Source organism: Syngnathoides biaculeatus, chromosome 15 (genome assembly GCF_019802595.1).
Source record: "Syngnathoides biaculeatus isolate LvHL_M chromosome 15, ASM1980259v1, whole genome shotgun sequence".
Lineage (NCBI taxonomy): Eukaryota > Metazoa > Chordata > Actinopteri > Syngnathiformes > Syngnathidae > Syngnathoides > Syngnathoides biaculeatus.
The window spans coordinates 2209669-2234804 of NC_084654.1; the positions used below are offsets into that span (position 1 = coordinate 2209669).

Consider the following 25136-nt stretch of genomic DNA (forward strand, 5'->3'; position numbering starts at 1 on the left):
ACTGCAGGGAGGATTTTGGCCTTCTCCTCCACACAGATTTTCTTTAGATCAGACAGGTTTCTGGGCTGTTTCTGAGAAACACTCAGTTTCAGCTCCCTCCAAAGATTTTCTATTGGGTTTAGGTCTGGAGACTGGCTAGGGCACAGTAGAACCTTGAAATGATTCTTACGGAACAACTCCTTGGTTTTCCTGGCTGTGTGCTTCGGGTCATTGTCGTGTTGAAAGAACCAGCCACGACCCATCTTTGATGCTCTGACTGAGGGAAGAGGATGTTCCCCAAAATCTCACAATACATGGCTGTGGTCATCCTCTCCTTCATATAGTGCAGTCGTCCTGTCCCATGTGCAGAAAAACACTCCCAAAGCATGATGCTACAACCCCCATGCTTCACAGTAGGGTGTTTTTGGGATGGAACTCATCATTCGTCTTTCTCCAAACACGGTTCGGTGAATTATGACCAAAAAGTTCCATTTTGGTCTCATCTGACCACAAAACCTTCTCCCATGACTCCTCTGTATCATTCAAATTGTCATTGGCAAACTTAAGACGGGCCTAGACATGTGCTGGTTTAAGCAGACGAACCTTCCGTGCCACGCGTGCTTTCAAACCATGATGTCTTGTTCTATTACCAACAGTCACTATTTACTAAATAGTTACTAAATCAGTGCAGCTCACAAATATGCACGAAGATACTGTTAAAGTTACTAACAATACTTCTGAAACATGTAAAGAACATAAATTACTCACAGCCATTGCTTTCTGACGGATTCATGCACAGGAATAAGCTGATTTCAACGTGCTACATCTTTCAACTGTTGACATGCTTTTTTTTTTGTTTGTTTTTCGCTCTGCTCAGTGCTTCCTACTTCCTGTATTCTACAGTTTCAAAATAAAAGCTCAGCAATGCACTCTCAAAATTAACAACACAAACAGATCTTTTCTAATATAATCAATCTTCTTAACGTATGAAACACTTAGGGCAGAACACTCCCCGTCTGGCACTAATTCCACTAAAGCATCTGTACTTTAACTTTGATTTTCTTTTGCCAGGAGCAAGACAACATCAGAGATAGGCCTCAAGAAAGTCTTTATTTTGTCTTGCGACGTCCTGACTTCAATTTTGCGGACCTGTCCATCACTGCTTGGGAAGGTGGAGACGACAAGCCCCATCGGCCATTCGTTGCGATGTGTCTGGCTCTGCTTCAGCAGCACTATGTCTCCAACCTGCAGGTTACGACGTGGTATGTGCCATTTGCATCTTGGCTGAAGGGTGTGGAGATATTCATCCCTCCATCGAGACCAGAATTCGTTTGCCAATGCTTGCACTTGTTTCCACTGACACTTGAAGAGATCCTTTTCATTGAAGCCTCCAGGTGGAGCAGGTATCCCCGGTTTTTGGGTCAAGAGCATAGCAGGGGTCATGATCATTGGAGAAGTGGGATCAGAAGAGACTGGGATGAAAGGCCTTGCGTTGATGATAGCAGATACCTCTGTCAAGAGGGTGCAAAGCACTTCATGGGTCAGGTGAGTATGTCTGGTTTGCAGCAACATGGAGTCAAGAATTCTTCGGGTTATGCCGATCATGCGCTCCCAGACTCCTCTCATATGGGATGCGTGTGGGGGATTGAATTCCCAGGTACAACCATTCTCGTGGAGGAACTTAAGAGTGGAGGCTTGACCTGGATCAGCTCGTTCGATACACAGCTCAGAGCTGGCTCCCACAAAGTTCGTGCCTCTGTCTGATCTCAGCTGCTTAGCTGGCCCTCTTAAGGCGAAGAACCTTCGCAGGGCATTGATACAACTGGCAGTATCCATGGACTCTATAACTTACACATGTACAGCCCTGGTGCTCATACATGTAAAAGTATAGCCCATCGCTTACTTTGAGCCATTCCGCCTCTTGTGCGTCGACTGATCACATTCCAGGGTCCAAAAACATCTAACCCTACATAATGGTGGAGATGAGCTCAGACGTTCTGAAGGGAGGTCAGCCATCTTTTGCGTCTCAAGTTTTCCTCTGAGCTTGCAGCATGTGACACAGCGATGAAGAACTGAGCCTATTAATCTTTTGCCAGCAACAATCCACAGATCAGCAGCCCTGATTGCTCCCTCTGAGAACTGCTGTCCTTGGTGTTTCACCTTCGCATGGTGATGACTCACAAGCAATCTTTTGACGTGACTTTGTTTCGGGAGAATGATTGGGTTTTTGACCTCAGGATTGACTGAAGCATGTCTCAGACGTCCTCCTATTCGCAGGAGACCATCACACACGAAAGGGTTGAGATTCAGAATCGTGCTGGATTTTGGTATGGCCCTGTTCTCTAGTAGTGCGACACACTCTTCTGGATAAGCATCTCTCTGGGCAGCTTTGATTATGACGATCTTTGCCGCTTCTAACTCTTCTGGAGTGCGATGCTATCCTTTACATGTAACTGTTGAGTTTGTCCTGTGTGAGCGAATCTTATGGATCAAGAAGGAAACTGCTCTCAGCAAGGACTCCCAGGTCGAGAACCGTTGGAATCGTTCTGAGGTGAGTTCACTTTCTCTGAGCGAAGTAGCAAGAGTGGTCAGCTGAGGCCTCACATCCACGTCTTCCTCAGGATCCACCAGCTCAAAGGATCTGGGTGTTTCTGGTTGGTGTGGTTTGTGAAGGAATTCTGGCCCTGTAAACCACATAGTGTCTGTGAGCCGTGACGCAGGTACAGATCTGGTGGCTAAATCAGCTGGATTCTGATTTGTAGGATTTTTGTTCAATGTGCGTTGCAATGAATGAAGACGGGAGAGAGTTTGGAAGGTGTGGTCTGGGTGTTCTGAATGGTAGAGGAGCGATCCAACTGTTTTGCTCGTCTCTCTTGAACTCTGCTTGCATGATCTCCAGAAAGGTCTCATCTTCGAAGGACAAGGCAGGTTTGTTATCATCTTCCGTTCTCACGAACACATCTCGTCCAAGTTTATCTTTTGCAGTAACACCAGACGCAGGATATGTTGTCATCTGTGCGGAGATAGACTGTCTGTGCTCCCCGCCGTAGCCTAATCTCTCTCTCACACTGATGTGATTCTGGCAGGGCATCAGAAAAGATGGGCGTCCATTCTGTAGGACATGGGTTTTAAGGACTGATACAGTGGACTTGTATGTACTATCGATGCAAACCTCCCCTACTATAACCCATCCTAAATCCAAACGCTGGGCAAAGGGAGCATTGTGGGGTCCATTGATTTGATCTCTCACCTTGTGAACTTGTATGAGGTCTCTCCCCAGTAGGATTAAGATCTGTGCTTTAGGTTCGATCTTTGGGATGTGAGGTGCCATGGATCTCAAGTGAGCATGGGAGTAAGCGATCTCTGGAGAAGGGATTTCCGATCTGTTGCTCGTAACTTCATTACATTCAATGAGCGGAGGCAAGTCCAAACACACTTCACCATTCAATGCTTCGATCTGAAAACCAACAGCCTTTCTCCCAGTCATTTCCGTGGTTCCAGCACAGGTCCTCATCAGGTAACGTGTATGGTCCCCTTGGATGTCAAACAGCTTAAAAAACTCAGACCTGGCCAGTGATCGATTGCTCTGGTTGTCGAGGATGGCATACATCTTGATTGAGCGTTCACGCTGTCCTTGGGGAAAAACCCGGACTAAACATATCTTGGCGCAGGACCTTGGTGGGAGACCTTCGCCGTAGACCTTGGTGCAGCTGGAGGTCACTTCTGGAGGAGAGCTGTTTTGCTGTCCTACGTCTGATTTTGTCAGAGGAGATGGTGCAGGGGAGACAGCAGTGTCTGGGTGCATGACAGTGCAATGTCGATTGCTTTCACACTCATTGCATTTCAGCTCTGCTGGACATTCTCTAGCCACATGAGTACCAGAACAGCACTTGAAACAATGTCTGTATTCTTTTAGCAGCCTTTTGCGTTGTATTAGCGGCTTCATTCTAAAAGCTCTACATTTTTCCAGAGGATGTGGCTTATTGTGCACTGGATAGTACTTGGTTGGGTCATCACTACCTTTCTTGTCAGTAGATGTTTTGTGTAACAAGCTTGAATCTGTTGTTGACACATCTGTTCTATGCACAAACAGCTGTCCGAGCACTATCATGCTTGGTTGAAGATCTTTCACTATGGTAATGGCTGCGGTTACTGCTCACCAACACAAAGCTGGGGTCATTTCTGGCCTTTGCCTGACATCTGATAAAGTCAACAAAAAACGAGAAAGGAGGGAAACACACTCTTTACCGTTCTTTGTAGTTTGAGGCAGCAGACAGCCATTTTTCCTGTAAGTTTGATGCCAGCTTTTCCACGATTGGCTTAATCCCTCAAGGAGTGTCAAGGTAGCTCAGTCCTGGTAGATAGCCATCCTGCTTGCCTGAGAATAGTTCCAAGAGCAGATCGCTAAGTTCTCTTAGCTTGATGTTATCTTTGGAGGTTAGCCGAGGAAAATTGTCCAATCGTTCGAATAAAACATTCTCAATCACTTCAGGGGTAGCATAGCATTCTTGGAGTCTTGTCCAGGCTAATTCGAGAGCAGCGTGAGGATTGGTGATGTGGAGAGCACGTATTCTTTTAACATGTTCAGATGACTCCTTTCCCAGCCATTTTACCAGGAGGTCCAGCTCTTCACTGGCTGTCAACTCTTAGCCCTGAATGGCGTGAAGGAAAGAGGACTTCCATGCTCTGTAGCTCTCAGGCTGGTCATCGAATTTAGTGAGCCCCATGGTTACCAACTCTCTGCGGGCGAGGTACCTAGCGAAGTCTATCTTGTTAGCGGCTGGAGCAGAAGAAGAATGCTGTGGGTTGCTCTGTATGAAGTGGTTTGATTGGCTAGCATGAATGAATGAGGGAGAGCTCTGCTCCTGATAGGCTTTAAAGGAGGACTGGGGGTTCTGAGGTTGCGAGCTGAGAGGCTGAGAGTGCGGGTTGGAGGGCTTAAACAGGCTTGTCAGAGGCTGAGGTGCTGATAAGTACTCACTTTGCTGTGTGTTCCTTGTAGGCGTGGCATCACAGTTGTGTGCAGGGGTTAATTCAGGAGCTTCCTGCTGTCTTGGTGGCGACGCTTCTTTAAAACAATGAGGAGTTATATCCACAGACGATGCAGTTTCAAAGCTGGCTCGAGCCTGATGTTCCACATATGCCTTTGTACGCTGACATGTTATCTGCGATGAGATGAGACTCCTGGCGCTGCACCTATCCTCATATTCTGGTCCTGCTGCAGCTTCTAAAACTTCAGCCTCTACAATAGCAGCAGCAGCAGCCTTTTCCAGTCCTAGAGCTTCTAACTCCGCTTCTAGTGTAGCCTTTTCCAAATCCAATGAAGCTCTCTGTCTTTTCAGTTCTAACTCCTTCTGAGCGAATGTGGCTCTGGTGCGTGCAGCTTCGGCTTTAGCTCTAGCTCTAGCAGCAGCACTAACTACTGACTTGGAAGTGGCTTTGGAGTTGGAGCTGAACACTGATGCCGCTTTCTCCTCCCTTTCTATTGCTTGTGCTTCCATAAATGTGGCAGACGAATCCTTCTGATTCACTGGCTTTTCACTGTACTGTTCTCTTCATGTGTTTTACTTCCAAAGTGCTAACATGAATAAACAGCCAGCCAAACTCCTTTTCAAGAGCCAGGAAGTGAGCGTGCTTGCTCCTTTAATGACTTCTTATCAGGTTAAGTCGGGTGACACAATGAAAATGGAGTGAAACTAGAAAAAGAAATACAAAACATACTAAATAGACTGCAATGTCAAATCAGTATGGAGTATAAACATCTTCCATTAGCATATGAATTAAACATTCACATTAAAGGAATATAAGAGTTTGAGCTTAAAGTAGTTCATTAGATGTTGCTGCATCCTGTGTCTGAAAGTGTGAGACTGGTGGAACGAAACAGGGTATGTGGTGCAAGAATGTGCAAGAAGGGAATGTTTTAGAACAGACGGTGCTAACTGCAAGGAGGGTGCGGAGACGAGAGGACTCAGTGGCAGTTGGTGGAAAAACTACTGTCAGGAAACCACCAGGAGGAGCCAGCACGCGATTCTGCAGGGGAGGAGTCGGGCCAACATCCGGCGGACCAAAGGAGACCAATGAGAGAGCCCCAAGGATACCTGCAGGAGACACAGAACCAATAGTGAATCAGTAGATTGTACTTTAAAATTGTTCTGGGAAACTCGGATGTAGAGTACGTCTGCTGGTGGGATCAGAAACGTACAGGGTTGTAATGAGAGGGACCCGAGACCCAGGTGTTGAAGGAATAAATCCACTCGTGTGTGTGAAAATGCCGGCTACCTGATACCTTTCTATTGCAGAACGAGCGCACGTATTGTTAGATGAGTGGCAGTTGGGTAAGGTCACAAATTGGAGTCAGATTACTAACTTGAGTTTATGATGATTTAGAAATAAAATTCCAACATTTTATGGTGACCCTGATGTGATGCAAGAGTGGTAAAAGAAGTCCGGGACTTCGAGAAAAACCACAAGAGTCTGGGACTCTGGTCAGGGACCCACGTCCACACCTGGTGACGACGTGACAAAGGAGCCACGTGTCCGACCGTCTTTCCTCTTGGGCCCACAACAAGGTAAGCAGACTCCTTTTCAAATTCTGCACATTGGCAACGCTAAATTATAAGAGGAAGGAGGAGCGGAACGGCGTAAAAGTGTAATAGTGTGGACATTAGTAGGGTATAAAATCTGGGATTTACCTACGAGAATAGTTTGGAACTATTTGTGGTTACGATACGGTTTAAAATCTGGGATTTACGTATCAGTGTGGAAGCGGTGTGAGTGTGATAGGGGTCTCGGGTCAGCACTTCAGACGAACGGACTGAAGTCTGGTCGGAGATTAATCGTCATTACGCTAAGCTGGAATCACAGTTGATTAGTGGAATAGAAAGTAAGAAAATTTAGAAGGAAAAAGAACGGAGTCAAAAGTTGTTTCTGAAATTAAAGAGGGATGAATTGTTTCGCGGAGAACCCGGAACATGGGACATGGCGAAGTTAGCGCGGCAGTTACAGAAAAAGGAAAGCAGAATGTTGGCAGATATTCGAGAAATGAAGGAGGATCAGAGCCAAGTCGGATGGCGACAGCGTAATAAACTTGAGAAGGAAGTGAAGAAATTGGAGAAAGATAGACGAGGCATTCACCAATTGGCAACTATCGCTACTGCGCTGGTGGCGATAAAAGAGGAAAAGAGTGAGAATGAGGTGAAGAAAGAGGATGAAGTGATTGAAAAAGTGGAAGAAAAGACGGAATGTTTGAGAGGCATTTATCCACAGTTGTCGGACTCGCGACAGTATGTGTTTGCGCCGCCACCGTATCAGACGGCGCCAGTAATGGCCCCCGTAGTCACCTTGGGGGGCAGAATGGTTTTAGATGTAGAAGATGAAGGTTCACGGATGGCGCCAGCGACCATACAGTTGATTGAACAGGCTGTGAATAATGAGAGAAAAAGAGTGCGCGGGAAACAGAAGGGGAGTGTGGAGTCGCCCGTGCTGGCGCCAGGGGCGGAGCTAGGAGACGGGGGCACCACTAGTGCAGCGAGTAAGAGGACTCCGAAGCTGATGAAGAAGGAGGCATCGCGGAAGTTGTTTGAAGGACAAAGGGTGCAGAGTGAGGAAAGAGAGATGTTAGAGGAAGTGATGACGGGGACACAGAAACATGGGCAGGCAATGCCCAGCGACGCTGATCACAGCGAGGAGGAAATGGAAAGTGATGAGGAAGACGAGGTGGTGTTACGTGAACAGCGGCAGATGCTCAGAGCGTTGAGTGAAGGAGAGAGGCTGGGCGATAGTGAGGAGAGCATGTCCAGGGCAGAGCGAGGCTATAATACGCGTAGTAAAGGGAAAATGATGGCACAGCAGGAGCAGCCTCAAACAATGGCACCCCTCGTGGTGACTCATGCTGGCCATCACTATGAGCCTTTGGTGGAAAAATTGCTCCCCCTGCATAGAGGGGCACGAGCCTGGATTACTAAATTCTTAGCTGCCATGTCAAGACTGGGAGTAGCATTGGGGGATTTTAGACAAGCCATTTTGAGATCATGTTCCCTGATTCAATTACAGAATATTGAGGGGGAAGCTGGCACCCGCCAGCTGGGGAGAGAAACGCCCCTGGCGGAGATCTCTGAGGTGTTGTTTCGGGAGCTGAGGGCGGCCTTTCCCTCCCCAGTGGATGTGGTGCCAACAATTTTTAATTATGGAAAAGATGTGACTTCCGAGCAACATTATGCTCAGGCATTGGAGCTGTGGATTGAGACCACAGGTAAACACCCAGGCAGCTACCCTGAAGCTGAGATGATGTTCAGGACGGCGATGCTGAACGGCCTCCCAAATGAGGTGCAACCGATTATGAGAATTGATCCGGTCATTTTGGTCTGTCCGGAACCGAGATTTAAGAGGCATTTGATACACCATTGCCGCATCTACATGGAAAAAGCAAATAAAAATCAAAAGGAAACTGATGCTCTGGCGACTAGTTTGGTTAAACTACAGTTGGCAAAGTTGCATGGTGAGGCAAAACAAGAAAAGGTTAAACAAAAACAGATGTATCAAACTCCAGTGGAGGCTGGACGGGGCCAAGGCCAAGGGTTCCGTGGTGGATACAGAGGGTGTGGTCGTGGCGCCCCCCAGGTCGGGGGCGGAATGGGTTCGCTCCAGGGACTTGCTTCAACTGCGGGTCCCCTGATCACTGGGCACGTTATTGTCATGGCAACCCACCACCACCAGGGTTGGAGCAGCAGAACCAGCAAGCAGGGCCACCACACCAAGGGGGACCACAGCAGCCCCGCCCATGGCCACAGCCGAATCCACGGGGTCAGTATTACCAAGCCGACCCGTGGTACGGCCCGGACGAATAGGGGGGCCTGGGAAGCTCAGAAAGCACTGGCCAGGCAGAGCCAATGCTTCAGTTGACAGTGGCGGACACTCCGGTCCAGATGTTGGTGGACACTGGAGCAACACATTCATCAATCAACATGCCACTGCCAAGAACAGCGTTGTCGAGACGAGTTACAACGTTGGTCTGTTTCTCGGGACGTCCTCAGACTCTGCCCTTTACCCGGCCATTGAAAACGGAAATCACAAACACTGGACAGAAACTATGTCATTCATATGTTCATGCAATGGACACACCCATCAATTTAATGGGCAGAGACATGTTGTCAGCATTGAGAGCCCAGATATTGTGCGGCGAGAAGGGACTTACAGTGACATTTCCGGGCGGACAGGTTCTGGAGTGCTCCCAGCCTGTAACACCTGGGGGTCAGTGGTTGATGGCACCACTCCCCACAGTACCTGAAACGGCACGGATCTACTGGGCTAGATTGAATCCTGAGACTCCACTTGGGGGAGGTGTCTACTCCACTTACCTCCTGTGGAAACCGTGGATCCAGGCATTGGCACCGTACCACCCCCCAGTGGACCCATTGCATTGCACTCTATATTACGATAGGGATTCGGATGAAGTATATAGAGATGCGTTTGAAGAAGTCGAGGGAGTTGATTGGACACTACAGTCACCATGCATCTTTGTAGGCCCAGAGGGAGTGGCAGCGAATGTGCAGTTGTCGCCAGAGCAAGAACAATGGTTTAAAATGGGTGAGGAAGGTCTGCCCCATGTAACGTGTGTCCCCAGGCCATGAGCCCCGCCAATTGGGGCCAATGGTGAAAGGATTAACACAACAACATGAGTGGATGATGACTGAGATTCCAGATGTGTGGCACTCGGCCACAACCAAAAGTTACAGGATAATGGCAAAAATGGTAGATGAGTCAGACCTTGAATTGGTCTTCCTGGACCGCCATTATGGGCGGGAACAGACGGACCATGAGTCTGCAAAGGCGATGCTGGATCAAATGCCACAGACCTTGTGGTCACAGGGTCCATTTGATGTTGGGTTTTGTCATATGGTTCAACCGATCCAATTGGAAGTTGATTGCTCCAGGTCCGCCGTCCTCAATATCGATGGCCGAAGGAAGCAGACAAAGGTATGGAGGACACAGTGGCAGGATTGTGGGATGCGGGGGTGTTGGAAATGTCGGCGTCCTCTTGGAACACACCTCTGAGGCCGGTCCAGAAGGCTGATGGGGTGACATGGAGGATGGCCCACGATTTGCGGCCAGTGAATGACATAACTATAACTCCAGTTTTGCCAGTTCCTGACCCCCATCGCATCCTGTCCTCCCTGGATCCTCAGAAACAGTGGTATACGGTAATTGATTTGGCGAATGCATATTTCTGTTTCCCACTGGCTGAGTCAATACGACACGTGTTTGCATTTTCTTACAAAGGGGTGAAATTGCAGTACAAACGACTCCCACAGGGCTTCAAGAATTCGCTGGGAATCTTTAATCAGGTATTGAAGGACTTGTTATTTTCATGTGAACTACCCCAAGGCTCAGTGCTCCTGCAGTATGTGGACGATCTCCTCATTGCGGCCGAAACATCCAACCAGTTTGTGGAAGCCACACGAGCAGTGCTGTTGAAGCTTGCTGACCTGGGCTTCAAAGTGTCAAGGAAAAAGTTACAGTGCTGTCGCAAGTCTGTGGTTTTTCTGGGGCGTCACACCAGCCGGTTTGGCTATGTCCCCTAATCACCGCAGCTCCATCTTGCGACACCCACATCCAGAAACAGTGCAGGACATGCTGTCTTTCTTGGGATTGTGTGGCTACAGCCGAGCCTACATCCCATGTTTTGTGGATAAAACAGCAGGCTTGCGGGCCCTGGTCAAACAACAAGGGGTCCGAAATTTGAAGGCCACATTGCAGTGGACCCCTGAGGATGATGCATTGTTTGTGCAACTAATTCAGGAATTGGCATCAGCAGCAGCTTTGGGTACCCCAGATTACACTAAGGTGTTTCATTTAGATGTAGCCATTAGTGAGAAAACAGTGAATGCGGCATTGTACCAAAGACATGGAACAAACAGGGCAGTTTTGTATTGTAGTGTGCCATTAGACGAAATTGAACAGAAACAAGCAGACTGCGTTAGGTACGCAGCGGGCCTGGCAAAGGTCCTACAGAAAATGGCACATGTGGTCATGGGGTATCCCGTCCAGGTGTTAACAGACCATGCGGTATCAGCTTTTGTAGCATCGGCGGCATTTACGTTGACACCCCTAAGACAAACACGGATGATGAAAATATTGACAGAACCAAATGTTACGTATGTGCACAATGGTGTGAACATGGCTAATCACCTCCTGGAAGGGGCACATGAGTGTGGTCTGAAAGTACAGAAAGATCAAAAGGTCCGTGAGGACTTGTATGCGGAACCATTGGAAAGAAAAATTGGCTAAGATCATGGCTCAAACAAAAATGACGTGGTTGCAAGCCTTGCCCCTAGCCCTGTTGGTCGTCCGCCAAACTGTTCACAAAATAACAGGTTTTGCGCCATTCGAACTGTTAACTGGTCACCTAATGCCAGGGCCTGCCTCCACATTGGTCCCGCCAGCTGACGTACCGACACCTGATTTATCACACACTGCATACTGGAAGCACCTTCATTCACTTGTGTCCAGTGTGTCTGCGCAGGTCACAGACAAGGCGGTTGCAGATTCGTCATCAGCATCACCGGAGTCGGACATCAGTCCGTATGTCTACCTCCGGGTGCTTTCCCGGAAGTGGACTGAACCATGCTGGAAAGGACCGTTTAAGGTTCTGGCTAGAACTTCACACGCCGTCCAATTGGAAACTAAAGGACAAAAGTGGTACCATTACTCACAGTTGCGCCCGGCCCCAGACTTTGTGCCTGCCAATGATGAGCTTAAAGGTTGACCGTCCGGACGGGCAGGTCAAGAGAGGGAATGTGACGATGGCGAGAATTGGATCAAACTCGGACTCAAAAGTGTCTGAACAAAGACGACGACGATGCAAATGTTTAATTTTATTGACTATTTTGCTTGCTGGCTTGTGCTATGTTGGCGTTTGAACATATGGTGCGGGATGACAGAAGTGATGGAGCAAAAGGAGAACGAGTGATGGTGTATCATTCCTGTAATGGAACGGTATGGTATGAACCAGAGCAAGATGGTGGTAAGACGCTGACACAGACACAACAACTACTGCTAAATCTGAAGTGTAAACAACTGACACAGGTGAACGCTTGGGTGACAATTTTCAACTGGACTCAACAATGGCTTGATTTGTTAGATAAATTGGACAATTGACAGGAATGGAAAAGAAAAAGCCTATTTTTGACACCCATGTTGCGCAACAAAATTTCACTTGCCTAAAGTTAAATTGGACTGGCCCTGGGATTGGAAGTATCCAGGAGTCATGGTGTAATGAAAGTGTGTCTTTGCCAGCAGGAATCCCTCTCGCTCGTGCTGATGTTTGGGTGTGGTGTGGAGCGAAAGTGTTGTATGATAGGCTTCCCACCAATGCCTCAGGTAAGTGCACCCTAGCAATGCTGATCATGCCAATTAGTGTGACAGCATTAGATCTGACCAGAATGGATTGGGAAGGCGTTAGACAGTGGGGAAGAATCCCCTTCCTTGGGAGGAAGAAAAGGGACATGCAAGAATGGTTGAATGCAGGAGACCCCACGTACATAGATGCATTTGGAGTTCTGAGAGGGGTCCCTGATGAATACAAATTGGTGGATCAAGTGGCAGCAGGATGGGAGAGTATTTTCCTGTTCATTACAGTTACCGGATTAATTATGTCCACTATAATGTCCAACGATTGGCGAACTTCACCACCTCAGCACTCCAGGCAGTGCATGAGCAATTGGCTGCCACGTCTCTTATGACATTCCAAAACAGAATAGGCTTATATATGTTGTTAGCTGAAAGAGGAGGTGTGGTATTTTTGGGGATCAGTGTTCTACTCTGATTCCCAATAATACGTCTCCTGACGGTCGCCTTACCAAGGCATTGGAGGGTCTGCGCACGCTAAGTAACAAAATGAAGCACTCAGGTGTGGACACCAGTTGGTATTCTAACTGGTTAAACGTCTTTGGTAAATATAAAAGCTTGATTGCATCAGTAGTGATTTATATCGCTGTGCTTGCTGCTATTATGGTGTTATGCGGATGTTGCTGTATTCCATGTATCAGATCATTAACTGTTAAGACAATTGAACGCACATTGGGGCCACTCCCTCCGGGTGGCCAGTACATGATGATCCCTCAGAAGGACCCCCAGGAGGCGGAGACAGCTGTGGCCCACCGGGAGTCCGGGATGTGAGTATGTGAAGGTGGCCTCAGGGACCTGAGGCCATGAAATTTTCTACTGATTTTCTACGAGAATTAAATTTTTTACTGATTTTTAATTTTGTACTAATTTTTAATTTTTTGCTGATTTTTAGCTTATGGCTATTGATTTTTAACTCGTGTTTAACAATAAAATAAATTGTTCGAGTGATGACCTCAGTTGTCTGAGGTCATGAGAGGGAATAAAGGAATATAAGAGTTTGAGCTTAAAGTAGTTCATTAGATGTTGCTGCATCCTGTGTATGAAAGTGTGAGACTGGTGGAACGAAACAGGGTATGTGGTGCAAGAATGTGCAAGAAGGGAATGTTTTAGAACAGACGGTGCTAACTGCAAGGAGGGTGCGGAGACGAGAGGACTCAGAGGCAGTTGGTGGAAAAACTATTGTCAGGAAACCACCAGGAGGAGCCAGCACGCGATTCTGTAGGGGAGGAGTCGGGCCAAAATCCGGCGGACCAAAGGAGACCAATGAGAGAGCGCCAAGGATACCTGCAGGAGACACAGAACCAATCGTGAATCAGTAGATTGTACTTTGAAATTGTTCTGGGAAACTCGGATGTAGAGTACGTCTGCTGGTGGGATCAGAAACGTACAGGGTTGTAACGAGAGGGACCCGAGACCCAGGTGTTTGTTGAAGGAATAAATCCACTCGTGTGTGAAAACGCCGGCTTCCTGATACCTTTCTATTGCAGAACGAGCGCGCGTATTGTTGGATGAGTGGCAGTTGGGTAAGGTCACAAATTGGAGTCAGATTACTAACTTAAGTTTATGATGATTTAGAAATATAAATTCCAAAAACATTCAATAAGTCTAAGCATAAACAGCAACAGCATTCTAGTGAAGTGAGTAGCAGATACACATACTGCTGCTAGCTATCTAATGAGAATGAACACAACATGTAAAGTGCAGCTCACAAATATGCACGAAGATACTGTTAAAGTTACTAACAATACTTCTGAAACATGTAAAGAACATAAATTACTCACGGCCATTGCTTTCTGACGGATTCATGCACAGGAATAAGCTGATTTCAACGTGCTACATCTTTCAACTGTTGACATGCTTTTGAGCGTCTTTCGCTCTGCTCAGCGCTTCCTACTTCCTGTATTCTACAGTTTCAAAATAAAAGCTCAGCAATGCACTCTCAAAATTAACAACACAAACAGATCTTTTCTAATAAAATCAATCTTCTTAACATATTAAACACTTGGGGCAGAACAATGGGAATTCACTTTTTGCTGTATTTTTTTCCATTGCAAAAAAAAAACAACAACAACAACAACAATAATAGCTAAGAAAACATTGGAGAATGGAGCAAAGAGACTTTTGACAACATATGCAGATTCATATCAAATGACAAGTTCATTTCATTTTACCTTTAAAAAAAAATTGTCAATCATTCTTATGAACAACCAACAGTCCTATATCTGTTTTTTTCACAGAGATTTCAGCAGAGAAATATGTTAGAATAGTACAGGACATGTATGAGGGCAGCAGAACAGCGGTGAGATGTGCTATTGGTGTGTCAAAAGAATTTAAGGTGGAGGTGGGTCTGCATCAGGGTTCTGCGCTGAGGCCCTTCCCGTTTGCGGTAGTAATGGATAGGCTGACAGACGAGGTTGGACTGGATTCCCCTTGGGCCAATATGTTCGCAGATGATATTGTGATCTGGAGTGAAAGGATGGAACAGGCAGAGGAACAGTTAGAAAGATGGAGGTACCCACTGGAAAGGAGAGGAGTGAAGATTAGCCAAAGTAAAACAGAATATATGTGTGTGAATGACGGGTGGAGGATGAAGAGTGAAGCTCCAGGTAGAAGAGATAGCGAAGGTGGACAACCTCAATACTTGGGGTCAACAATACCGATCAATGAAGACTCTGGTAAGGAAGTGAAGAAACTGGTTGAAGCGTGGTGGAACAGTTGGTGGAAGGTGTCTGGTGTTCTATGTGACAGAAGAGTATCCACCTGGATGAAGGGCAAAGTTTATAAAATAGTGGTGAGGCCGGCCATGATGTACAGATTAGAGACAGTGTCTCTGGAGAAACAACAGGAAGCAGAACCCGAGGGAGCAGAAATGAAGATGCTGAGGTTCTCTTTTGGTGTGAACAGGTTGGATAGGATTAGAAATGAGCTCATTAGAGGGACAGCCAAAGTTGGATGTTTTGGAGACAAGGTTAGAGAGAGCAGACTTCAATGGTTTGGACATGTTCAGAGCCCAGAGAGTGAGTAGGTTGGTAGAAGGGTGCAGAGGATGGAGCTGCCAGACAAAAGAACGAGAGGAAGACAAAAGAAAAGTTTGATGGATGTTGTAAGGGAGGACATGAGGACAGTGGGTGTTAGAGGAGAATACACGATATAGGTTTAGATGGAAAAAGATGACATCAAGCAGACATAACCTGGGTCAAGTGAAGGACAGAATTTGTTTTGTTATTATTTAGAGAGGCAGTTTGGAGTCATTGTCTTATCAAGTATTAGTTTACAACGTGAACACGATTACTGCTTTGAGAATAGCTCATTCCCTGCAAAATTTTTGTACATACAAAACTCCAAGCACCTTTCCTTAACATACTGGTTTCTATAGTACACTAAATTAAAAAGGCCAAAAGCAGTGGGGTAGAATATTTGTGAGGAAGAATCAGTCTTACTCACTTGCACATGCATCCTGTTTTCTCACCAGGCACCTGAGCGGCAGTCATCAAAGCAGCAGAAGAACCTTGTCCAGTCTTTTCCATCCAAACAGTTGTAGGCATAGTCATCCTTGTCGTGATAGTGCATAATGTTGTTAATTCGCAGTAGGGATGGTGGAGGATGATATTGACCATACTAGATGGCTTCTGCTGTTTTAAAAATAATAATTGGAAAAAAAAAACGGATATACAGGTTTTCCCTTGTATAGTTCGAGGTGCTGTCAAACATTATTTCCCTCATTGTTAAAAGTATGTGCAGAATAGAAATTGATTTATGGATACACAATGAGACAAATATGTTCATATTTTGTCTTACGCCCTTAAAAATTTATCAAGACATTTGTTTTATGTATTAAAAATAACTATGCTCATAAGTACTGAAATCCAAACACTTTAAAGGGAAAAAATAGGCAGAGGTACGTTTTTCAAACAACGAGCAATAGATTTTTTTTTTTTTTTTCAAGATGACATTGTGAATAAAGCCTGGAGTAACAATGTCCAATAAATAAGTGGTACACTATAATGTGACTAATGCAGCCCTATGGGGGCACAAACCAGTGCGATCTGTAGGCCGGTCCCAAGCCCGGATAAATGCAGAGGGTTACATCAGGAAGGGCATCCGGCGTAAAAACTGTGCCAAACAAATATGAGCGTTCATCTAAAGAATCCCATACCGGATCGGTCGTGGCCCGGGTTAACAACGCCCGCCCCCGGCACTGCTAACCTGCAGGGCGTCGGTGGAAATTCAGCTACTGTGGGTCGAAGACAAAGAGGAGGAAACCGGATCCATCGTCAGAAGAAAAAGAGGAATGCACAGAGCCTACAACTGAGTGTAGGGACTTTGAATGTTGGGACTATGACAGGAAAAGCTCACGAGTTGGTTAACATGATGATTAGGAGAAAGGTTGATATTCTGTGCATCCAAGAGAGCAGGTGGAAAGGAAGTAAGGCTAGAAGTTTAGGAGCAGGGTTTAAATTATTCTACCACGGAGTAGATGGGAGAGAAATGGAGTAGGGGTTATTTTAAAGGAAGAGCTGGCTAAGAATGTCTTGGAGGTGAAAAGAGTATCAGATCGAGTGGTGAGACTAAAATTTGAAATTGAGGGTGTTATGTATAATGTGGTTAGCGGCTATGCCCCACAGGTAGGATGTGACCTAGAGTTGAAAGAGAAATTCTGGAAGGAACTAGATGAAGTAGTTCTGAGCATCCCAGACAGCGAGAGAGTTGTGATTGGTGCAGATTGTAATGGACATATTGGTAAAGGAAACAGGGGCGATGAAGAAGTGATGGGTAAGTACGGCATCCAGGAAAGGAACTTTGGGGGACAGATGGTGGTGGACTTTGCAAAAAGGATGGAGATGGCTGTAGTGAACACTTATTCCCAGAAGAGGGAGGAACATAGAGTGACCTACAAGAGCGGAGGTAGAAGCACGTAGGTGGATTATATTTTGTGCAGACGATGTAATCTGAAGGAGGTTACTGACTGTAAAGTAGTGGTAGGGGAGAGTGTAGCTCGACAGCATAGGATGGTAGTGTGTAGGATGACTCTGGTGGTGGGTAGGAAGATTAAGAAGACAAAGGTAGAGCAGAGAACCATGTGGTGGAAGCTGAGAAAGGAAGAATGTTGTGCGGCCTTTTGGAAAGAGGTAAGACAGGCTCTCGATAGAAAGCAGAAGTTCCCGGAAGACTGGACAACGACAGCCAAGGTAATCAGAGAGACAGGCAGGAGAGTACTTGGTGTGTCTTTTGGTAGGAAAGGGGAGAAGGAGACTTGGTGGTGGAACCCCAAAATACAAGGAGTCATACAAGGAAAGAGATTAGCGAAGAAGAAGTGGGATACTGAGAGGACTGAGGAGAGGCGAAAGGAGTACATCGAGATGCGACATAGGGCAAAGGTAGAGGTGGCAAATTCTAAACAAGAGGCATATGAAGACATGTACACCAGGTTGGACACGGAAGAAGGAGAAAAGGATCTCTACAGGTTGGCCAGACAGAGGGATAGAGATGGGAAGGATGTGCAGCAGGTAAGGGTGATTAAGGATAGAGATGGAAATGTGTTGACTGGTGGCGGTGGTGTGCTAAATAGATGGAAAGAATACTTTGAGAAGTTGATGAATGAAGAAAATGAGAGAGAAGGAAGTGGCAATGATTACTAAGGGGAAAGGCACTACAAAGGATGAAAAATGGAAAGGCAGTTGGTCCTGATGACATACCGGTAGAGGTATGGAAGCAATTTGGAGAGATGGCTATGGAGTTTTTGACCAACTTATTCAACAGAATACTAGCGGGCGAAAAGATGCTTGAAGAATGGAGTAAAACTGTTCTAGTTCCCATTTTTAAGAACAAAGGGGATGTTCAGATCTGTGGGAACTATAGAGAAATAAAGTTGATTAGCCACACAATGATGAAGTTATGGGAAAGAGTAGTGGAGGCTAGAGTGAGGACAGAAGTAAGTATCTGCGAGCAACAGTATGTATGGTTTCATGCCAAGAAAGAGTACCACAGATGCATTATTTGCCTTGAGGATGCTAGTGGAAAAGTACAGAGAATGTCAGAAGGAGCTACATTGTGTCTTTGTGGATCTAGAGAAGGCCTATGACAGAGTACCAAGAGAGGAACTGTGGTACTGCATGCGTAAGTCTGGTGTGGCAGAGAAGTATGTTAAAATAGTACAGGACATGTATGATGGCAGCAGAACAATGGTGAGGTGTGCCTTAGGTGTGACAGAGGAATTTAAGGTGGAGGTGGGACTGCATCAGGGATCAGCTCTGAGCCCCTTCCTGTTTGCAGTGGTAATGGATAGGCTGACAGATGAGGTTAGACTGGAATCCACTTGGACCATGATGTTCGCAGATGATATTGTGATATGCAGTGAAAGCAGGGAGCATGCAGAGGAACAATTAGAAAGATGGAGACATGCACTGGAAAGGAATGAAGATTAGCCGAAGTAAAACAGAATATATGTGCGTGAATGAGAAAGGTGGAGGGGGAAGAGTGAAGCTCCAGGGAGAAGAGATAGCGAGGGTGGAGGACTTCAAATATTTAGGGTCAACAATCCAGAGCAATGGTGAGTGTCATAAGGAAGTGAAGAAACGGGTCCAAGCAGGTTGGAACAGCTGGCGGAAGGTGTCTGGTGTGTTATGTGACAGAAGAGTCTCTGCTAGGATGAAGGGCAAAGTTTACAAAACAGTGGTGAGGGCGGCCATGATGTATGGATTAGAGACCGTGGCACTGAAGAAACAACAGGAATCTGAACTGTTGGTGGCAGAAATGAAGATGCTGAGGTTCACGCTCGGAGTGACCAGGTTGGATAGGATTAGAAATGAGCTCATTAGAGGGATAGTCAAAGTTGGATCTTTTGGAGACAAGATTCGAGAGAGCAGACTTCGATGGTTTGGACATGTTCAGAGGCGGGAGAGTATATCGGCAGAAGGATGCTGAGGATGGAGCTGTCAGGCAAAAGAGCGAGAGGAAGACCAAAGAGAAGGTTTATGGATGTGGTGAGGGAAGACATGAGGGCAGTTGGGGTTAGAGAGGAAGATGCAGGAGATAGGCTAAGATGGCAAAAGATGACACGCCGTGGCGACCCCTCACGGGACAAGCCGAAAGGAAAAGAAGAAGACACTATTATGTGACTCCACCCTCACCTAAATTTGCATCTGTTTAAAATCAACTGTACGAGTACTGTATGTCGTTAACATTTAAAGTCAGTGTTAGATAAATCGTTAGATGCATCGATATAAACAATAGCTAGATAATCCTGAGGAAAATAACATTTGGGCCAGTTACTTTCAAAATATGATGACTGATATACAGTATTACAAGTTACTGTAATTGGAAAATATCGTAAGTTGCACAACTAAGTATTATAATAGTCAGGCCAATTTCTTCATTTTTTTTGTGAAATGAAAACACCTGGATTTGACTTAAAATACTAATAGAAAGACATACCATCAACAGTTCAACTTTATTTCCGGGTATTTATCCCTGAATCTTTTACAGAGCTTAAACTTGCACTGATACCGTATATTAAAGTGACTTCTTCTTCTTTTCCTTTCGGCTTGTCCAATTAGGGGTCGCCACAGTGGGACATCTTTTCCATTTTAGCCTATCTCCTGCATCTTCCTGTTGGGATAAGGATGGAATTGGCAGTGGTTTTTATTTCCAGAAGAGACAGGAACATAGAGTGACCTACAAGAGCAGAGGTAGAACCATGCAGGCGGACTATATTTTTTGGAGACGCTGTAATTTGAAGGAGGTTACTGACTGTAAGGTAGTGGTCGGAGAGAGTGTAGCTCAACAGCATAGGATGACCCTGGTTGTGGGTAGGATGATTAAGAAGGACAAGGTAGAGCAGAGAATCAGGTGGTGGAAGTTGAGAAAGGAAGAATGTTGTGTGGCTTTTCGGAAAGAGGTGAGACAGACTCTAGACGGACAGGAAGAGCTCCCAGAAAATTGGAATAATACTGCCGAGGTTTTCAGAGAGGCAGGCAGGAGAGTACTTGGGGTGTCTTCTGGTAGGAAAAGCTAGAAGGAAACTTGGTGGTGGAACCCCAAAATTCAGGAAGTCATTCAAGGAAAGAGATTAGCGAAGAAGAACTGGGACACAGAGAGGACTGAGAAGAGACGGAAGGAATATATTGAGATGCGTCGTAGGGATCGCCAGGGGCTAGAGAGTGAGTATATTAGTAGAACCGTGGTGAGAATGGAGCTTCCAGGCCAAAGAGCGAGAGGAAGACCAAAGAAAAGGTTGATGGATGTTGTGAGGGAGGACATGAAGAGTGTGGGTGTTAGAGAGGAAGATGCACAAGATAGGCTTAGATGGAAAAAGAGGACACGCTGTGGCAACCCCTAATTAAGACAAGCCGAAAGGAAAAGAAGAAGAAGATGCTATAAAGAAGATATTTTTTTAGATTAAGTCTTCAAAAGTTGATTTTTTCAAGGGACTTCAGTAAATAAAGTTTTAAAATGTTAAATAGCTTTTAAAAGTCATGTCAAAGCGATTGATGATTGCATATCGATTGATGTGCAGCAACTGAAAAATTGTGATCTCATCTAAGTTTTGCAGGCTCTGCATAAAATATCCATCCATCCATTTTCTTAGCAGTTTATCCTCGTGAGGGTCGCAGGAGTGCTGGAGCCTATCCCAGCTGTCAACGGGCAGGAGGCAGGGTACACCCAGAACTGGTTGCTAGCCAATCGCTGGCCACATCGAGACAAACAGCCACACTCACAATTTCACGTAGGTGCAATTCAGAGTGTCCAATTAATGTTTTAGGGATGTGGGGGGAAACCGGAGTGCTCGGAGAAAACCCAGTGTCAGATATGTTCCTAGAAAAATAGCTAAGACAAGCCTGAGGACTGTAGAGAGTGAACTCAAACCAACCAAGAATGTCTTTTCATGCACAGGACAGACGGAGGACACTCTGTGAGAGTGTGCTACCTCAGACTGCCAAAGTGGTAGTCCCTGTCTGCTCTTTTTTATTGCATTATCAGGTCAAAGGGTTACATGGTTATACAGTGAAAATACTGACACAGATGGCTACACTAACAGCACATAAACACTAAGGTACATGTTTCTTCAAGGCTGCAAGAGTTTCCTGATAAACCCACAAGAGAAAAAGCATGGCATTGTTTAAAGACATGTTTATGGCATTTGGGGGTATCCTCCTGCGGTAGAAGAGCGTTATCTCCTCCCAGTCTTGAGGTGTATCTGCTTAAGATCACAAGGGAAACATCCTGAGGCTAGGATGGAGACATCGCTTTCCAGTGTTCAGGAGTATCAGCTTGAGGTCTGCAGTGGGGCATCGCCTCCCAGGTGTCACTGGGTCACACTTCAAGACACGCAAGCAGCTCACAAAGAGAACAATTTAGACTAAGACTAACAGAAACAAATGCTTGATAAAACAATCCCAACAGCAACTATAGTAGTAATGATACACTTTTATCATGATAACTAACATAGTAATAAATTCTTTATCACCCATGCAGGCATGGGGAGAACATGCAAACTCCATACAGACGGGTCCAGGATTGATACCGGGACCTCAGAACTGTGAGGCCAATGCTTTCGAGCTGAGACACCATGCTGCCTGCATTTTTCTTTTTTTTTTAGTGAACCACAAAAATATGGCCCAATTGTCAAGGGAGATGGGATTACCAAAAAGGAGGAAAAAGAATAAAGAAGTGTGTCATGCTCAGGGAAGAGCAGGACCCAGGAGCAGGTGGACGTAAATTTGAGATGAACAGTTTATTGAGGAAAAGGTAATGGAGGTATCCTGGATGTGTTGGCAGGCAGCGGCATGAATAGTTGGCATGCGGAGGACTGAACAGGTGGCTGGTTTTGTGGCTTGAATGACGTGGATCAGGAACACAGGGGAGCACAAGGAGGAAAGCGACATGAGAGTTACAGAAGAGTTAGAGACTTGCAGAAAAAGTGGATCTTTGTACTGCCAGGAGGGTCTGCAATACTTCGGAAACTCAACCATTCATCCTCCAAGTGAAAGGCAGAGGTGTTGTTTATATTTGGTAGAAGCTAAATTATTGAGTATCTTTGGAAAGTACCGGCGTTGTACAGTGAAGAAAATAAGTGTTTGAACATCCTGCTATATTGCAAGATCTCCCACTTGTAAATCATGGAGGGGTCTGAAATTTTCATCGTAGGTGCATGTTCACGATGAGAGAAACCCCCCCCCCCAAAAAAAAAATCCAGAAATCACAATGTATGATTTTTTTTTTTATGATTTATTTGTGTGATATAGATGCAAATAAGTATTTGAACACCTGTCTATCAGCTACAATCAGATGCACCTGTGTGAGATCATTAGCTGCATAAAGACACCTGTCCACCCCATACAATCAGTAAGACTCAAACTTTTAACACAGCCAAGATCAAAGAGCTGTCCAAAGACACCAGAGACAAAATTCTACAGCTCCACACGTCTGGAAAGGGCTATGGAGAAATTGCCAAGCAGCTTGGTGAAAAAAGGTCCACTGTTGCAGCAATCATTAGAAAATGGAAGAAGCTAAACATGACGGTCAATCTCAATCGGAGTGGAGCCCCACGCAAGATATCACCTTGTGGGGTCTCAATGATCCTTAGGAAGGTGAGGAATCAGCCCAAGACTACATGACAGGTCTTTAAAAGAGCTGGGACTATCCTTTTTTCCTAAAATATATTGAACTGATTAACTTAAAATGTAACGTTTTTATGACAAAAAATGCTTATTTTTTATGATAATAGTGCTTCACAGCGTATTTTGGGAAAAGTTAACATGTCACAGAAATCGGACCCTAGGTAATATGCAATGTTTCTTGGTAGTCACGGTGTTATGTCTTACCTTTGCACTTAGCCTTTTTTGGCTTATCAAGTCGAATTAAAGATCCTTGATGTTACCAGAAGTGAAAAAATATCAAACTCACAATTCTACATGCTAAATTTTGAGAAAACCCCCGCCATAATCCAACCAGTAAACCATGTCCGCCACGCGTTTTGGGAGTACCAAGATGGCGGCCAACTGGCTTCAACCAATCGACATACCGCTTGATGTCTATGCGCTATCCAGTCTTTTTTTTGTTTTTTAGATCAGCAGTGGTCGTTGTTAGAGAAAGTTCCGTGTGCTGCCTAAAAGAAACCAGTGGCTTCTTGTTTTTTACAGTACGTATGTGAATTGGATGTAACAACCCGTCATCCCTCACTCATTGAATCACATTGCTAAATGCCACAAACTGAATAGCTGTATGTTATACTTTAAATTTTCATTGGATTATTATTTTTTTTTCGTGCGCAATGCAGAATATCTGCAAAGAGACTGCATCAGCGGTACACAATTGCGTATGCGCGCAGTTTACAGGGAACTTTATTTTGGCACGCCGTCCTGCAATCGACCAAGACTGCCTCGCGATTGAGGCATTGAGCACCATTGGTGTAGTGGTACATACCCCTGCCTTTGCTGCAGACAGCGTGGGATAGATTTCTGCTCAGTGATGGCATTATCTGCCCTGTGACTGACTGACGACCAGTTAAGGGTGTAGTCTGGCTTTCGCCCGAAACTCGCTGGTATAAGCTCCAGCTTTCCTGTGACCCCATGTGACCACAAGCAGCTTGGATTATGGATGGATGGAAACTACATTATTTAAAATCAGGTTTTAAAAACGTGGTTAAATACTGGTTACTGGTCAGGTCTCAAAGACTATGGGCATGTCGCTTAGAGATCATAAAATCCCGCCTCTCCAGTCATTCAAAAACACATAATTCTTTTTTCCACATTTCCTACTCTCACAGCTCTTTTCCAGCAAAGGAAACACATTTTTTCATGGGCTGCAGAGAAACATTTGAGCTGGCATCATGACTATAACCCATGCCAACAGGATCATTTTCTCTCTTTTGAAATTCAGAGTACAATGTGCCTGCCGAATGGTTCCCCATAAGAGGGCAAAGCCTTGCAACGTGCACCAGCGAGGAGGCTGTGAGGCAAATTGCACTGGTCCTGGAGTGCTGGATCTCCAGCAGCTTCTCTAACTGCTGGCAAATGGACTGTGAGCCAGCAGATCTTACCTGTTTCTCAGTTCTCTCACAAAACAATGTGTGTCGGTGCCAGATATGCCCAAATTACACAGAACACATTACACTTCTGAGAAGATGTACGTTTTTCAAGTCGTGAGCATAGTTTTATTCATACTTGCACGCTACAGTGGTGGAACTGGGTAAAGTTATGAATGAAGAAGGAAGGGGGAATTTCTCCCAAAAGGCAACTGCATGGAATAAGGACACTGGCTGTTTACATCATCATTACATCATCAACTCGTGTATTTTGAAGGTGAAAAAAGCCTGCAGTACCACAGTTCCTCTCTTGGTACTTTGTCATAGGCTTTCTCTAGATCCACAAAGACATAATGTAGCTCCTTCTGACCTTCTCTGTACTTTTCCACGAGCATCCTCAAAGCAAATAATGCATCTGTGGTAGGTTTTCTAGGCATGAAACCATACTGTTGCTCACAAATACGTCTGTCCTGAGTCTAGCCTCCACTAGTCTTTCCCATAACTTCATTGCGTGGCTACAGGCTATTCCCCACAGGTAGGATGTGACCTAGAGTTGAAAGAGAAATTCTGGAAGGAACTAGATGAAGTAGTTCTGAGCATCCCAAACAGCGAGAGAGTTGTGATTGGTGCAGATTGTAATGGACATATTGGTAAAGGAAACAGGGGCGATGAAGAAGTGATGGGTAAGTACGGCATCCAGGAAAGGAACTCTGAGGGACAGATGGTG

The 25136-nt window shown here is 45.5% G+C and overlaps 1 protein-coding gene across 2 annotated transcripts; it reads right to left on the bottom strand.

The window, feature by feature from the left end:
* Positions 1-1857: 1857 nt before the first annotated feature.
* LOC133513413 (uncharacterized) lies at positions 1858-23342 on the bottom strand. Of its 2 annotated transcripts, XM_061844184.1 has the most exons (6): positions 23208-23342; positions 15829-16016; positions 15042-15144; positions 14166-14847; positions 11468-13668; positions 1858-6077 (listed from the first exon to the last, which is right to left on the bottom strand). In XM_061844184.1, exon 6 carries the CDS (start codon positions 4088-4090, stop codon positions 2720-2722), a length of 1371 nt encoding a protein of 456 aa, XP_061700168.1. In that variant the 5' UTR covers positions 4091-6077; positions 11468-13668; positions 14166-14847; positions 15042-15144; positions 15829-16016; positions 23208-23342; the 3' UTR covers positions 1858-2719. The 2 variants fall into 2 exon arrangements, with proteins under 2 accessions (XP_061700168.1, XP_061700170.1); XM_061844186.1 differs by lacking the exons at positions 14166-14847; positions 15042-15144.
* Between the last annotated feature and the right edge of the window lie 1794 nt (positions 23343-25136).